The sequence below is a fragment of the Eretmochelys imbricata genome, chromosome 5 (assembly GCF_965152235.1).
Source record: "Eretmochelys imbricata isolate rEreImb1 chromosome 5, rEreImb1.hap1, whole genome shotgun sequence".
Lineage (NCBI taxonomy): Eukaryota > Metazoa > Chordata > Testudines > Cheloniidae > Eretmochelys > Eretmochelys imbricata.
This window is the reverse complement of record NC_135576.1, coordinates 80,835,341-80,852,961: the sequence shown is the minus strand read 5'-3', so window position 1 is coordinate 80,852,961 and position 17,621 is coordinate 80,835,341. Positions and strand designations below refer to the sequence as shown.

General features: G+C 38.5%; 1 protein-coding gene across 5 annotated transcripts in view; it reads right to left on the bottom strand.

The window, feature by feature from the left end:
* Positions 1–2,349: 2,349 nt before the first annotated feature.
* Positions 2,350–17,621, bottom strand: part of PRRC1 (proline rich coiled-coil 1) — a 38,770-nt gene continuing 23,498 nt past the window's right edge. For 4 of the 5 annotated variants that reach the window (XM_077817403.1, XM_077817405.1, XM_077817404.1 and 1 more), the window contains exons 6-9: positions 11,530–11,693; positions 10,574–10,677; positions 9,357–9,459; positions 2,350–3,865 (exon numbers count right to left, since the gene is read on the bottom strand). In XM_077817403.1, the coding sequence (XP_077673529.1) occupies positions 3,656–3,865; positions 9,357–9,459; positions 10,574–10,677; positions 11,530–11,693 (581 nt within the window). In that variant the 3' untranslated portion in view covers positions 2,350–3,655. Of the gene's footprint in view, positions 3,866–6,143; positions 6,199–9,356; positions 9,460–10,573; positions 10,678–11,529; positions 11,694–17,621 lie in introns of all 5 variants that reach the window. The other variant, XM_077817406.1, reaches the window with a different exon arrangement.

Here is a 17,621-nt window from a genome sequence, read left to right as displayed (position 1 = left end):
CCTGTTACATAAGGCCAGGATCAAAGGCCCAAGCTATATAAAGTTAAGACTGAACTATTCATGGTTGAGCCGGTTCTGAACCTAAGACAGTTATGAACTTGTAACCACAAGGAAAACCAAGTCATAGGTTTTTAAGGACTGACACCTACTAGAACCCGAAGGTTGAATTGGGGTGACCTCGGGTAAGCTTTTTAGCATCTGTGTAGGTTCTTTTCTTGTTTTTAATGTTTTCTCTGTAATGCTTTTACCTTATAAGCAACCACATTTATTCTTAAAGAAGTGTGTTAATTTATAATTGTGGGCCATCATATTGTACACCTGAGAGACCACCTCACTTCCCCCATGATACAGTCCGAGTTACCATCAGTAGAAGAAGAGCTGATGGTCTCCCTTGATGTAACAGAGGAGTTGGGGCAGCTAGCAAGGGCTCAGACTCTGCAGTGGGTTCCCACACAGGTCCAATATAGCCTAATTTGTCAGGTTTCAGAGCACAGTGCAGGGAGCTTGTGTTTGGCCTGGCCTTTACGATGGAGTTAGGAGAGACTGAGGTAGTGACTAACGTATGGGGGCATTACTATTTGTATGAAGAGCTGCTGCTTGATAGAAGTGAACCGATTGAACATTAATAAAATCAAACATTTCAATGTATTTGTACAGTGCTCAGCTCTCTCATTTAAATCAAAATAACATTTTAAAAAATAAAACTTACACAGAACACCTTTCCCAACTTCACCTGGAAGTCTGCTGCATGTAAGTCTGTCACTGGCCCACTTCCTCCATGCCGCCTACGAGAAACTCTCTCACTTATACTGAGAAGTGTTAGGAGTAATTGGGAACAATTTATATTAGGAAACTACAAGGTGAAACCAACTCTGTGTTATTAGGATGTGAAGTGAAATTCAAGCCCTACCTGCTTGCCTTACAGACAAGCAGTTTCAGTGCTTCCTTTTTCTAAAGGCAGTCAAGAATGTGTTTGATCTCACTGTGAAACTACTTGTACTCCATAGAGTAGATATGCTCCTGCCTCATACACTCCAACTGTTTAGAGTTTAATACCTCATTCGAGAAGAAACTGTTAGTGGTTTGAATTTTTGTCCAGAACTCAAGTAGTAGAGAATTCCGAGTCTGAATGAGTGGCATCCTTTTAAAAAATTACCATCTACCCAGAATTTTGGAGCAACTGACACTGGGGATTCAGAGACCGCATCGGCACAGCAGACTCTTGACTGTTTTGTATGGTGATGAACTCTCTGAGGTAAAGAGAGTTATAACAGTGCTGTACACTACACAACTAACCTGACTCAGGCAGTTGGGCAACTTCAATCCTACCAAGTAGTATCACAGGAAGTACACGTCACAGCCACCCATTCTTGAGCAGCTGTCATTGTGAGCAAGGTGCTGAAAAATAAGCAGTGGTTCACTTCATCATGGTGACAACTGAGGAGAGAGGACAAAAAAGGTCCAGGAGAAAAACAAGATAGCCTATTTCAATTTTAATAGGGTGTCTGATTCATGCCTGGACATGTAAACCCATTGAGTATTAGAAATCTTTTACCTACACCTTGAGGAAAAAGAGCAACTAACATTTTTCACAATGTGTATTGAAGAAAAAAAAAAAATCCATGAGTTGAAAGGGCAAAGATGCCCTTACTGAAGACTGACAGACAAGAGGTTTCTGTACCATCTTTTTGGATTATGATGGAAAATGCCAGGCTGCTCTTACAGACAGGATTAGACATAGCAGCAGCTTACCATCTTTGCTGAAAATATTTTTCAGGTAGCGTGCTGCCTGCCACATAGTAGTGGTACGAATAAAATTGACTGGAGACACACTCATTCTGTAAGAGATTGTATAAGACATAAAATACTGTTTCTGAAGTGATTTTCATTTGCTTGATTTTCTTCTCCTGACACTATCTCAGATTCTTGACTTACTTTTATTATTCAGTTATTTTCAAAAGATTCATGAGGAGGGAAAAGAACTCTGACTCCATATGAAAAGACTTGCTCGGTGGTCTTCATCACTATATTATCCAAGCCCCACTTTTAAGCTATTTTCTTAGGGAAGAGGTCAAATATTCTAAATTTGAGAGAGAAAATAGGGCATGAGATCGAATGGTTTAGAGACTCAGAGCAGCGAAGAAAATAAAGAGCTTGTTTGGGCCCACTTCTCTCTCTTACTTTGAGCTCTTGGTCCAAAAATATTGAAGTAGTAGGTTTCTATTTTCAGATAACAAGCTATGCTGTATCAATTCTATATACTAGTTATACAAATGGCCTGTGTAAGATACAGTAAAAGTTACACTCATTCAGGCAAACTATTTAAAAAAAAATCTTAAATGAAAAAGGTTTAATTCTGTAGGAAAAAATGTTTATTTAATATTAATTTACACAGCCAATTATGGCAAAATATATTACTTGGAAAAAGGACAGGTTTTCTGGGTACAAATATAATAAGTTGGCTAGACAGTATATGGCATACAAAAATGTTCTTTGAAAGCATCTACAAAAGATAAAGGCAGAGCAGTTCAAGCTGAAAATCTAGTGTTTAAGGCAAACAAAGAATTCATTGTTTGTTTTTAAAAAAACCTATTATCAAAATATTCTTTTACAATAACTTCTGTATTTTTGAATAGAGATTTAGGATTATCTTTGAGCATAGCTATGGGGTATCTTCAGCTATGAAGGACAGATATCAAAGATGTATAGGAGAAGTAGTGAATCAATGACACTTATCACACCATGCAGGATTCTATTCCTGCTTTGGAAAATACAGAATGGCAGAGCAAACAGTATGAATATCACACAGTTTGCTATATTAACTTGCGGTAGATGAAAACTGATAATGCAAGCTCTTATGTAATTTTCTTTCTGTAGCCCGGATGACTGTATGTAGATAAATGCTGGAGTAACTGAATTGTGTTATACTGAGTTGACGACACATTTTTATGCGTATGAAGTGCCTAATTCATTGGATTCCAGGGGAGTTGGCTTGGACCATACTTCAGAAAAAGTATTAAAAAAAAAAAAAGGTATGGAAGATGAAAATTCAAAGTTATTTTGGTCTACACCTTGGATATATTTGAGCATGGACCTATGCCCTTCCTTGGTCATTCACTTTTAAGATGTTTTAGAGCTACTCAGCAACAGTTCTGAGATCATGCACACATAGGGGCCAACCCTGTGAAGTGCTAAATACTTCCAAAACATAGGCATCTAGAAAATACAGGGTACTGTCTCGACTGAAATGCAAAAGATAATATTTGTACCCTCGCCCCCTTTAAAAAAAAGTTATATTTGAGTAAATAAAATATTAAGTTAAGTGTCTCAGCAAATACCTATTAAGTGTCTTTGAAATGAAAATGCATTCCACCTTACAAATTTTAATGCTATTTGGCCCTGCTATAAATGTATCTGTTTGCATCTAATTCTCTTCTCATTAATTATACTGGATTATTAAAAACTGGGGTTGTTCATTTCCATTATTGGAACAGTACCTTCATTTTTTTAAAAAGAAAAAAATTACAGTTTACAGGTAGATTACCAAATTGCGCTGTATTCACTGAGGACTTGAATATTGACAGAAGCTGCAATCTTTTCCTTCATATCAAGCTGAACAGAAAAACAGCATTCGGTGTGATGAGTCAAGCTTCTTTCAAATGGTCCTGGGTGGTAAATGTTGTTTGTACATTCCTGCTATAGCCTTGGCTGCACTGTAGATCATTTGTCGACGGGACATACCAGTGAATGCGATATGCCAATCAGTCCTGTTGATATTCAGTAAATTCTTCTCCAGCACTTCACCAACTGTCACCAAAAGACCTGACCATCTTAGATTGTAGTCCTGGGGAGTGAGACTCTGAGCCTGTGTAATAATTTGAGGAGATGTTATTAAATGAATGAGATAAAGTGCCAGGTTCTAATACCCATATTCCCCTGGATTAGTCCTTTATGTGGTCAGTAGTCTCAATAATTTTAATAGGACTTCCTGAATAATAATATACAAAGGAGAAAGGATATTAGAATCTGACCCTAAAAGTTTGTCCCACAATAACTGGTTACATCTCTACTCACCCAACAGGTTTTCAGAGTTCTACATATTACATTCTTAGACAACCATTAGACATTCCCAGAGCTGGTATACAGCATGACTATTAAAATAAAGTTACCTTGTCATTACCAGAAAGTTATATAAAAAAAGCTGCCAAACAGATGTGACCAATAAAGTTACTTATATATTTAGTGATTTTCATCTTTCAATGGACTTTAAAAGTATTATAATCCTTACAACAACCCTGTGAAACAAGTAAGTATCCCATCTCAATGTGGAAAGTCAGGCACAGACTCCAAGCGATTTGCCCAAAATTAGAAGGAGTCCATGCCAGAACTGGGTGTCAACTCCTTAGATCACCATACCATACTAATTTCATTAAAATTACAATGGGCCACATTCTTCGCTCCTTGCTGTGGCAACATTCTCACTGACTCAATCAGTTCCTGTGTGTGCACTATCTATCTAAGTTGAAATACCCATATTGTGTGCACAACCTCACTAGATCCTACTGTCCTGTAGAAGCAATACACCATTAGATGACAATAAATGCCCGTACACTTGCTAGAATATAGCCAAATTCTGCCCTACCATTGTCATGAATATTGTCATTGACAAAAGTATACAACAGGTAGTCTGTTTTGATGCAAGACCAAAGTTTCCTCTCCAGAGAATTAAATTAGCAGCAAAAGAATTGTTTAATAAGGGGATAGATAATTGTGACAGATGGTAATATGTGAGAAGCAGATCCCAATGGCTGAGAAGGAGGAGCCACCTGCGCCCAAAGCTAGGATGCTTATGACCACCCCATCTGCCCCCCCCACCTCAAAAAGGCAGTGCAGAATGGTGGTGGTCGGGGACTCCCTTCTGAGGGGAATGGAGGAATCCATCTGCCAACCTGACAGGATATTTCGGGAGGTGTTCTGCTAGCCTGGAGCCCACACTTGAGATGTTACAGAGAAGTTGCTGAGGCTCCTCTGTCCCTCCAACCACTACTTCATGCTGCTCATCCATATGGTCATGAATGACACTCCATATATGACCCCGAGCAGCTCAGTAATTGAGTACAGAGCTCTGGGAGTGAGGGTGAAGGAGTCAAGGGCGCAAGTTGTATTCTTGTCCATTCACTCGGCTGAGGGTAAAGTCCTGGGGGTGGGGGCGGGGTAGGAGGGGAGAAGAGAGCTAATAATGGATGATCAAGAAGCCTGAGGTATTTCATGTCTATTTTGCTTCAGTCTTCAGCAAAATGGTTGATGGGTGACCTGATGCTAACGCTATTAGTATTAACAACAAGGGAGAAGGAATGCAAGCCAAAAAACAGGGAAAAAATAGGTTAAAAAATATTTAGATAAATTAGATGTATTCAAGTCAGTAGGGCCTAAGGAAATTCATCCTAGGGTACTTAAGGAACTAGTTTCAGCAATCTTAAAACCATTAGCAGTTATCTTTGAGAACTCAGGGAGGATGGGTAAGGTCCAAGATAACTGGAGAAGGGTAAAGGTAGTACTTATCTTTAAAAACAAGAACAAAGAGAACCCATGAAATTACATAACAGTCAGCCTAATTTCGATACCTGGCAAATTACTGGTACAAATGATTAAACAATAAATTTGTAAGCACCTAATGGATAACAGGGTTATAAGGAATAGCCAGCTTGGATTTGTCAAGAACAAATCATACCAAACAAATCTAATTTCCTTCTTTTACAGCGTTTCTGGCTACTGACTAGGATGGAAGCAGTAGATGGGATATATTTTTGTTTTAGTAAAATTTTTATACAGTCTGACATTCTCATAAGCAAAATGTGGTCTAGATGAAATTACTATAAGGTGGGTGCACAACTGGTTGAAAGATTGTACTCAAAGAGTAGTTATCTACAGTTTGCTGTCAAACTGGGAGGGCTTATCTAGTTGGCTCCCATAGGGATCACTCCTGGGCCTGGTACTATTCAACATTTTCATTAATGACTTAGGCAATGGAGTGGAGTGTATGCTGTAACATAGAGGCCCATTGGTGGTTCACTACTCTGAGTCAGCAACTCTTATCAGGCCTGACATGCTCACTACACCTGACGCTCCATCATGATACATACCCAAAAGATGGCACGTAATAGATCACTGGAAAGCAATGCATAAGGCCAGTCTGCCCTAAACAAAGAAATGTGTGTTTGTTGGTCAGGCAGACAACGAAGGCACAGTTATATAGAAAGGTAAACAAAGACATCAACCCAGTGAGTGGGAGAGATAGTCTCTGGAGGGGATCTGAACTTCAACCAAGAAGTAATGGAATCAACTGATTGTATATAATTATTTTTTTATAAATGTTTATTGAGTAAGGTCTTTTATGAAAGTTAGGAACACACTGTTGATTAATATCATTATGAAATGTATGTATTAACACTATATGAAGAAATCTGGATATTCAATGATATTATGCTTTAAAGTCTGTGAGCAAAACACAGAGAGAAATAAGTTTTTCCCCCAGACAGGAGGGACGGTAGCACTGTTGAATCAAAACAAAAGAAGTCCTTTTACATATGAATCAGCAAGGGGATAGAAAGCCCACAGAAAGGGAAGAATAGCCAGAGGTCCATCCTGAGTCTGGGGACAAAACAGTGAGTCTGTGAAGATATAAGAGAGAAGAAGCCATCTTGGCATCCATCACTGGACAGACACAAGGGGCCAGAGATCTTGCAGGCTGAGAAAGATAGGTAATTCAACAAAGGGGGCTGAAGTCTCTGGGGCTTGAACGTAAGTAAAAAAAACCTGCTTAGGCAAAGATCTTTGACAGAAAGTCAGCCATGGATGGAAAGAAAAAGATTGGTAAGAAATCTACCTTGAACAAAGGTTGTGGCTTGTTGAGTTAAGTCTTAGCCACCACAAATTGTATTTTTACCTTTGTATGCAACCAGTTCCACCTTCAATCACTTCTACTTGGTACTTTTTAACCTAAGTCCTTTTGTTAATAAAAGTATCTTTTTTCACTATAATCCAACTCAGTGCTGTGTTTGAATTGAAAAGATTGTTAACTCCAGTTAAAATAATAAGCTGTGCTTTTGTCTTTTTAAACGAGCAAAAAACCTTATCAATTCTTTGAGTGTTCCAGAAGAGGGCTGGACACTTCACGGCCAATGGTTTGGAGGAAATATGGAACTGGGAGTGCGTTCAGGTCACCCTGTACATAGTAACCGAGGCCTGTGGAAATCAATGGGGTGCTGTTGTGTTGTAGGCAGGCTGCTGGTGTCAGAGTACTGAACCAGGGTTGCACAGGACATAGACACTTCGGGAACTGCATATTTGTCTGCTGGTGTCTGGGGGGGGAGCCACAGTACCAGAGCACTCAAGGAATCCAGAGTTAAAGGGTGGATGGTGACAACTTGTCACTAGTCCGGGTTGCACCCCAAAACACGACAGCTTATAACATTTGTGGATGACGCCTATCTGGAAGGGTTTTCAAGGACTTTGAAGGACAGGATTAGAATTCAAAACAACCTCGACAATTAAAGAATTGGACTGAAATCAACACTATGCAATTCAGTAAAGACAAATGCCAAGTACTACACTTAGGAAGGAAAAAATCAAATGCACAACTACAAAATGGAGAATAACTGATTAGGTGATAGTACTGCTGAAAAATGATCTCAGGGTTATAGTGGATCACAAATTGAATACGAGTCAACAACGTGATGCAGTTGCAAAAAGGCTCATGAGACTGACAAAGTTACATTTTTCCTTTTGGCAATCTGCACATTCCCCGAAGTTGGACAAAGTTCTGAAAAATTAAAATGAAAAAAAGATCATGGCAGTCTTCCATTGGATTCAGTAGCAAAACAGATGAATACCCACATCTGGGTGTTTTAGGTTTTCAAAACCTGAAACTGAAGTTTATATTCAGAACAAAAACAGTTTTGTTTAGCAATTTTTCATGGGAAAGTGCCTACAAAAAAATGTTGGGAAACAATAGGAAAAAATACTTATTCGTTATGTTTTGCAAAAGCTAGATGATGTTAGATTATATTTGATTTGTGTCCTTTAAAGTGGATGAGATTAAGGAACATTGTATGAATTGTAGTTGTAGCAAGGTAGACCCCAGGATACTGGAGAGACAAAGTCGGTGAGGTATTTCCTCCATAGTGGTTGTTGCTATTGAATCTTGGGATTGTCTGTTTGCTGCTAACTGTTGGCAGTTTAAATACCATTTGTGAACTAAATTTTTTAAAAAGTCATTAAAGTTTGCCTCAAGTCTGATGTGATAGCTACATATTTTATAAATGAAGATCTAAATAGAGTCTAAGTCACATTGTTAAAATGCTAACATTTATGTATACAAACAAAATTTGTACTCACGCAGCTCATCTCAGCCAAACCTCTCGAACAGTTTTACTATTAATTGAAACTCTCAATACTTCTGTGGAGATGGCAAGTAAAGAAGGGCAAACCAAGGAATAGGGTGGTTAAGGTCCTTAGAAAAGGTGATACCGAGTCAGTGGCAATGCTGGGAACTGAATCCAGGAGTGGTGAATCCCAAGTCCCCTAGACCAAGGCTACACTTTACTTAAAGTGACAAGACAAGGATCAGTTTTATTATTTTAAGTTATATGCAAAATAACCTAAAACCAAAATTAAATATGCTAAACAGAAGGTCTTAACCCAGCAAAACACCATGCAAGGGAAGACCCTTGCACTTGCATATAGGTTCACTGAAGGCAATAGGACTCCATGCTGGCTCAGCATTTTGGCCCTCTAACGTATTGTGGGATTGGGCAATAGTTTGTTGTGTCATTAAGTCACAATACAAATGCAAGCATTAGGGTTCAGAAACTGCCATCCGTCTCAATGATGGAAAAATATATTGACTCAGCAGTAACTTGCACAGCATCTTTTAATAATTCATTATTTTCAAACATTCCCATTATTCTTTATTGAAAGCATTTTAAAATTTAAATTTCTTTCTTGGGCACAATCTAGACCTTTATGACATGGCTTTTGCCAACTGTCATCTTGGATTTAAATGACTACCTATAAAAAAAATCATGTTTGCAAACTGAAATGTGTGTCTACAGGTTGTTTTGGATTTTTTAATTTAAAAAAGTAATGAGACTTGTACAGTGTTTTTCTGCAAAAAGCTGTTAAACGTATTGACTAACTTTCACAACAGCTTTCAGGTAGACCTTAGCCTCATTTTATAAATGGAAAGGTAACTTCCCAGAGAGTCGGTGTTGGTGATGAGATTAGAACTCATGAGTTCTAACTCCTAATGCTCAGGCCATAAGTCTACCCCCGATAAAAGATACAAAACACCTCACCTGTTGAATGTATTCCAGAGGCACTGGTGTCGCTTGGGTAAAAGTTTCTAGATGAATCCCATGGACTGGATCTTCAACAATCAGACATCCAATGTCAAACCACCTGCAATGGCACACAAGTTACCCAAAGCTTTAAACAGTAAAGAACATCAACCAATTGAAGAATGACATTCTGGCAATGATGCAACTCTGGCAGGGTTAAAATCCAAGCTCCATCTTCTACCTAAGCTATTAAAGATAGTTTTGAAAAGTGTAATTGAATGGAGCAGAGTAGGTTAAAAAAAAAAAAAAAAACCCACAAATCAAAGCTCAGCACATTACCAAAAAAAAAAAAAAATCCCTTCACATCCTTGCCAAAGAAATCATATAAGACAAACAAGAAATGGGCCCTAATACTTCTCAAATTGTATTATGAAACTAATTACCTCAAAAATTATTTGTCAGTTCCATCTTTTCTTAGGAAAACAGTTTGTTTAGAAAACAAGTTAATGTGAATTCCAAAACAAGAGACTGTCACAACTGCTGAGAGCAGTGCTGGGAAGTACATTGTGTGTGAATGGTAAAGGAAAGCTGACCAGACTTGAGAATATCATACGTTATTAGATAAAAGGTACTACCTAAGCATAACATTACTAGAGAGTGTCAGTACCTACCTAAGCGGCAAAGTGACACCTTACAGACTAACAGACGTATTGGAGCATAAGCTTTCGTGGGTGAATACCCACTTCATCGGATGCATGCCGAAGTGGGTATTCACCCATAAAAGCTTATGCTCCAATACGTCTGTTAGTTTATAAGGTGCCACAGGGCTCTTTGCTGCTTTTACAGATCCAGACTAACATGGCTACCCCTCTGATGCTTAGTACCTACCTAGTATACTCTCCAAATCAGTTGTCATTTCAGAACAGAACTAGTAACCAATTCCAGCTTTTACTTTACTATAAGTTTCTCACTTCTGTAGATTTAAGTGCAACTGTGGCATGTTTTTCAACTTTAAGTCTCATAAACCTGACAGAATTTAGCTATTAAGCTCTCAAGATTTTTTGAGCAGGAAGCTGAACAATTTCATCAAAGCAAAGCCTGCCAAGACAATACCATACAATGACAGATTCTCTCCTTTCATCTCTCAAGTAGAATACTGCTAACAACTCTTTATGGGGCACCTGGACCCAATACAGAATGATTTTTCTCCCAGAGAATACATTTAAGCCTCTCACTTGTCAGGAAGCAATTCTGCGATGAAATTTTCTACAGATACAGCAGGCTGTTTCTCATGTATCACTCCAGTCCGACGCAAGCTGTCTATCCTTTCCTGAGCTCCCTTAATGACAACATAATGAGTGGTTAGAAAATATTCTCTTTAGGTCACAACACAGCATAAAACTGATGGATGAATGTAACTTTTATCATTAACATACACCACAGATATTGTTCAAAAAGCCTTTGGCGTTGCATAATAAACAACATTTTGAAGTAAAAAATGCTTCCTTTAGAATCCCAAAAGTTACACGAACTGTGATAAAACTTTGGCAGTTTCAAATATGCTTTAGTTCATTACAAATCAAATTAGTGACTTCATGTGAAAAACAACTAGTTTTATACTGAAAGAAATTTAAGACACCTTTACTTGTAATGGTGCTGAGTTTCACCATGGTTAAAGATTGTAAATGTTTCTATTACTCTCACATACATTCTCTAGCATTATGTTCTGGCTATTTAATCACCTAATTGTGTTAAAACTTTATCAAGTTAGTAACAACATAGGAGAATCTCTCCTTTAAAACTAGTGTAATTTATTTTAAATAGTACTGTCAAGTAGACAGAGGACCAAGAATTGATACACTGTGAAACTCTTATGATCTGACACAACATGCTATGTACATTTGCAGTCAGTGACCATGTAGAAAATTGACAATATATTTATGCTCTTTAGCTGTCTTTGCAACAGGACACACATGCCTTAGAGCACATTCTAATGACTGACGTGGCATAGATGACACCTATACACAAAGACAGTAATGAACAAGAAAGCTTCCCCATTTAAATTTTCTGGGGAGACAAAGGTATTTCTCAGAGGATGGGATTGTTCTAGGTAAACTGCTCCGCTCATGGTCACTGATATTTGTAATATTCTCTGCACAAAAAACTTTCTATACTCCCCTTAACCCCTTACTTTTAATCCAGCTGCATAGCCCACAGGTTGTGGTGCAATGTTAGACAGTCCAGCTTCTCCTGTAACTGTGGCCATTCCAAAGACTTCTTGGAAAGCATCTCGAATGGCAGCAACTTTTACTTCTTTATTGGAGGTAACCACTATGTCCAGTTCTCCCCCCGATTCTACGAAGACAAAAATATTTTAATAGAAGCTAGTTCAAAATACACTCACATCTCAGAGTAGGCCCCAATAGAAATCAGTAGTCTCTTTCCCTATCATCCTCATGTACAACACACTATCCATCAGTACAAGTCAAGCTGAGTTTCTTGTAATGGGTACTGGAAACGGGAGCGTTGGTTAGAAGGAAATTGTTCCCACCAGCCATCTCTTATGAAGTAACCTCTACTTAGGAAATCTTTTAGGTGAAGAGTTAAGATTAAGCTTTTTTTAAGTAAATTTTGCATTCAGGGAAGTCAATGGGAGCTGATGGGGTGCCCAACCCTTTTTAAAGATCAGACAACTTATAGAAGCCAGAATATGGATTTAGAGGCCTAACACATTTTTTTTATTTATTTATTTTAAATCCTGGCATAGGTATAAATTCTGATAAGTTTTGGTGATGTGGAAACTTGCCCACAAGCAAATGAACTGACACCTCATACTTGTTAACACTTATAAGACTGTAAGAGCCCAAAAGAAAGTAAGTTTTTTCCAAGTATATTCTTGAACCATGAGCTTCAACATAGATTGTTTAACTGGGACTGCTTGTTTGCAGCTCTAATGGTTCCGCATCTTTGTAGTTGGTTTTCCTTCGACAGCTAACATCTATGAAATGTGGGTTGTATTTTTAATCAAGAAAATAAATTTTAAGGAAATAATTTAAAAAAAAAAAAAAAACTTTATAGGAAACAATTCATATTTTTGGAAGAAGCCTAAAAATGACACATTTTCACCTCCTCCACCCACCACCACACAATTGTTTTTTAACTGCTTCTAAGAATATTTTAGATATTACATTCCTCTTATTTTCACTAGCCGATCTTGGATAAGCTTTAATCCATCACAGCACCTTCCAAAAGTCCTTGCTGCAACATGCTTCACTTCTTAAGAACAGCTTAAAAACCCCGTCAATATAACATGTTGGTATTTTCAAGCAAACAATGCTGGACTTCAAGTAGTTTGGTTGGATGTTAATTTTCCCTTGCAAAGTATCAAATATGAGTACTTTGTACAAACACAGAAGATTGGAAAGTTGTTAGTCTGTTAAGCTGCCATTTCTGAGAATCCACTGAGAGCAGGAACAAACAGAAAATTAAAGCAACCTCTTAAAAAAAGGCCAACACAATGTAATGCTTTTTGAAATCCCTCCCCCCCCCAAAAAAAGCAGATGCTACAGACATCAAATAGTGCACCGAGAAAACCTGCTGATGAAGTCTGCAGTACTTACCCCAATATGTCATCAACAACATTTACCACAATCAACATGAGGCTTAAAAATATTGGAAAAAGAATAGTTTTCACCTTGGCCTATATTGATTTGTCAACCCTCAATTACAGGGAACAGTTTCTCTTTATTAGAAGCAGCAAAGAGTCCTATGGCACCTTATAGACTAACAGACGTATTGGAGCATAAGCTTTCGTGGGTGAATACCCACTTCTTCTTTATTCACCCATGAAAGCTTATGCTCCAGTACATCTGTTAGTCTATAAGGTGCCACAGACTCTCTGCTGCTTTTACAGATTCAGACTAACACGGCTACCCCTCTGATCTTTATTAGAAGTCACTGAAGGTTTGCCGGAATGGTGACAACAGGACATTCTACCCAAACCTTTTATGTTTGGAGCAAAAAATTCAAGAAGTAACTATTGCTCAATGGAATTTTATGTATACATCACTGAACATTAACAATTGTATTAAACTGTAAGGTACAGTAGGACAGAAAACTTCTGAGAACATCTTGATATGAATAAAGAATCAGGCACTATAGTTTAATAGGTATTTGAAGATTCAGCTAGGACTTGTGCAGGAGTAAACCCTAGTGGAATGCCCTGACAGCATAAAAATCTTCCAGGAGGTTGGTGCTAATGCGTTCTAGTCCAATAAACTATTCTATATATGGTATACTCTTTATTGTAGCAAGCACTACATGAGCTAGATAGTGCAGCTTGTCAAACCAAAGCTATCAGGATTCAAGGACACACTCACAAATGTAACTATTTAGAAAGGAAAGCGATTCATTCCCAACATTATACTCACTGAATTCAACAGCAGTTTTGCCATTAGCTTTATTAAGAGGAGGACTCGGCCTTGGGTTTATGATCATTATTTTTCTGTAATGAGTGTGTGAGAGCACATGTTCACTCATCTTATATGCTTCATATAATGCTACAATATAGAAATAAAGGTATTATGTGCAAAAAGCTATGTTAAATTTGAGGTTTTAACCACAAGTCAGGAAATTCAGAGTTAAGGTTGGCATGTCAAGTTTAGCTCTCCGCCTCTAAATTAGAAAAGAGGCTTTCATTACGTGATTGCAAAACTAGTAACACATGCTTCACATGATAAGCAGAGCTGGCAGCGCCACCAATAGTAAAGCTTGCTCAAAGTCTTCCATTATAAGACCCCATTTTGAACAGATCACAATTTGGCCAAACTTCCAACTGAAATATTCCACGCCAAGTGCCTGCCTTAGGCTAAATTCTTTTTAGAACATCTCAGTTAAAACAGTTCAGCTCTTTCCAAGAATGACATAAGGGAAAAATATATTGATTTTGCCCATGTTAAAAAAAATTCTTACAACCTTTCCACTGAGCAACTCTAGCACCCCCAGATTTGGAGCAGGGATTTGAAGTTCTGCAAAAATGGGGGAAATCACCCTGATACCAGGGATTAGCCTTTTGCTATTTTCATGACAACAGGAAGGTTACGAATTTATGTCCTGATCCTGCGACATACAGGGTTCCTCAAATATAAAAAATGGCAGCATACATAACAGTTAAAGTTCCAAGAACAACCTTCCCCTTTGACATAATTTGCGTTTTTTTAGAGAATTTGATATAACTTAGTACATGATATAGGCAATGTGGGCAAGTTCATTTGGTTAACTGAATCTTAAGTTTCCAAGTTTATTGCTGCATTAAATAATATTGTATCGTTTGCTAAATACCACATAAAACTGCCTAGAGCAACATGATCAGATCCTGTGAAAGAGGAGTGGGAACCTTTAACTCTAGATTTCCTGAATTGTGTGTAATCAACATTTACTAGAGCTTTGGGGCTCCCTGCCCCCCAAATACTCTCTGCACGGCTGGTTGGCCTTATAAGTGATTTCATACCACACACACAATAACTCCTACTTAATGAGCAGATAAGCCTTTGTCACTTAAATGTGAGGCTCTCAATGCTATTGAATATTTATTATCTTTACGTATTTGAGCCAAAAAGACAAAGAATCTATAGGTTTGCATCCACTCCACCTAGGTTCCTGTCGTTTTCAGGGTGAATTGGGGTGAAATAGTTCTCAAATCCATTATAAGGAACATATTATATATTCCAGACACCTCCAAAGTGCTGAGTACCATGAAGTCTCTCTCTGAATTCTGCTGCCAGCGATTCTCAAGCAGCAATGCAAATGCTGTATTTTTGGAGGAGAGGAGAAACATTCAAGTATTAGCATTTCCTCTTCATGCTTCTACAAACCCTTAAGTTGTGTTTTGTGGCCTTTTAGTGACTTTCGATTCTCACTTTCTGGTATCAGAACTATGCTGGATGATATTTAAGTACTCCATTAGGTAGGTTTTACTACAGAAAGTTGAAAAAGGCTGTACAATGACATTGGTGCATGAAAACTCAACACATTTAAATGGAGGCATGCTGGATGGAAGATTCGTATAAGCAATTTAGATAACCTTAAATAAAAATCTTAAACATTTATTAAAAGTATAAGTGGCACACAAGAGAACTTTATCTTTATTTTTATCTATGTAGTTTTTTTTCATACTAGAAGGGTGTGGTTAGCGAAATTCCTTCAAACTTAGTTAAAAACGAAATCCAATGGTCTTTACCGCAAAGCACAGTTGCCAACTTTCATGCGGTAAATAAGCACCCCGACTTTCACAATAAGCCAAAAATCAAGCTAATCCCATTTCAAAACAAGGCCAAAACAAGCCAATCCCTAAGAAACCAACACTCTATGTGACTACATCCCCCTGGCATGCAGTCTGGGACTGTGGTGGGCCCACTCTGCACTCCTGACTCCCTCCCCCTCTTGTCTCTGCTTTCCCCCCCTTGCCAGGAGCTGATCGAAAAAAAAAGAAGCAACAAGCCAAACACTAGCCAACAAGCAACTCACAAGCCAATTAAGCCAAAAACAAGCGTAATTTCTGCGTTTTCTTCATGGGTTTGGAATGTCTGCCACAAAGGCACCATTTTATAGTAGAAATAAGTCACTAGCCGGGTGAGTATTCCTTAGCCATTAGCATACTCATTGGATTACTGAAGGGACAAAAACAAACTCCAACACACTTGAGGCATGCAACAAGTTTTAGCACTAAACTACATTACTTTTTTTTTCCTTTTAGCCAAGAATAACTCTGTAATTAAAGTATTTTAAAGTTGCTGTACACTCTATTCTAAGATTCCAGGATGCTCACTGTGTGTCACTCTGAAGCCCAGAATGCCTGTTTAACCAGCGTGAAGCAATGGAAACAGCTACAAGCAAGGTTGAGAGCTCTTTTGGTTCAGAACATCACCAGGTTCAATCATCACTGGGCTTCAGAGTTTACTGCCATCAAATTTAAGTTCTCAGCCATTGTGACTTTACACATTACATCCATGCACTGAACAGCTACAATAAAGGCATGTATCCATCCTTGGGGGGGCCATTTAGGGATTGGAGCAAAAATTGGGGATTATCCCTGCTTTGAGCAGGGGGTTGGACTAGATGATCTTCTGAGGTCCCTTCCAACTCTGATATTCTATGATTCTATGACATGCAAAGTCTTACATCATTGTGACAACAGAAGTAACTCAACAAAATCACCACTCTTACTCTACAGCTAATTTGCATACAACAATTTCATTAGTTGTATGAAGGAGACTACAGGGATGGTGAATTACTTGACCCAAATGCCATACCCATGGGTGGGCACGGACTTTCAGTTACGAATTATTAAATAAGATTCCAAGCTCTTCCCTCAGTTTTTGTATTTTCATATGTATCTATGCAGACGACTACAGCAAACAGAGAACTGAAGAAGTAGCTATAGGTGCCCAGATAACTGCTCACCTTACAAAGTTTGCACCTGCAAATTTTTAGAGACACCATGAATGATCTTTCTGAAGTTAACATATTGTGCAGACATAGCAACCTATATATTAGAAGTCCAACCAACATTGGTATAATCAGTGTGGTCCAATGGATAAGGCACTGGCCTATCCCTTGGACTACAATGTATATTTGTGTTCTATTCCCAGATCTGCCACTAACCAGCTGCATCAAGGCACTTCTCACACCTGTTTCCCATCCCATTCTTGTCTGTCCTGTCTATTTAGACTGAGCTCTTCAGTGAAGGGCCTGTCTCTTACTGTGTGTTTATGCCACACCTAGCACAATGGGGCACCAATCTCAGGTAGGACTTCTAGGCACCAGTGTAATACAAAGAGACAGTCCCTACACCGAAGAGCTTACAGTCTAACGAGAGGGACAAAGGGACAGAACATACAAGCAGAAAATTAAAGCACAGAGAGATGAAGGCTACATTCACACTATGAGTTAGGGGTGTGATTCCCCTGCTTGTGTAAACATGTGCACCCCAGCTCTTATGCAGCGATCCCAAGCATAAATAGCAGTGCAGATGCGGTAACACAGGTAGTAGCAGGTAGACGCGCGGTTGAGCACAAACCCACCTGAAACCAGTGGATATGTACTCGGCATAGCTCAGCCGTGTGTCCACTGCCATCACCTATGCTCCCTCAGCGACACTGCTATTTATACTCGCACTATCTTGACAAGAGCTAGCATGAGTATGTGTACACAAGCAGGGCTCATAGCGTAGATGTAGTTGTGTGACTTGCTCAAGATCACACAAAGTCTGTGGCAAAGCTGAGA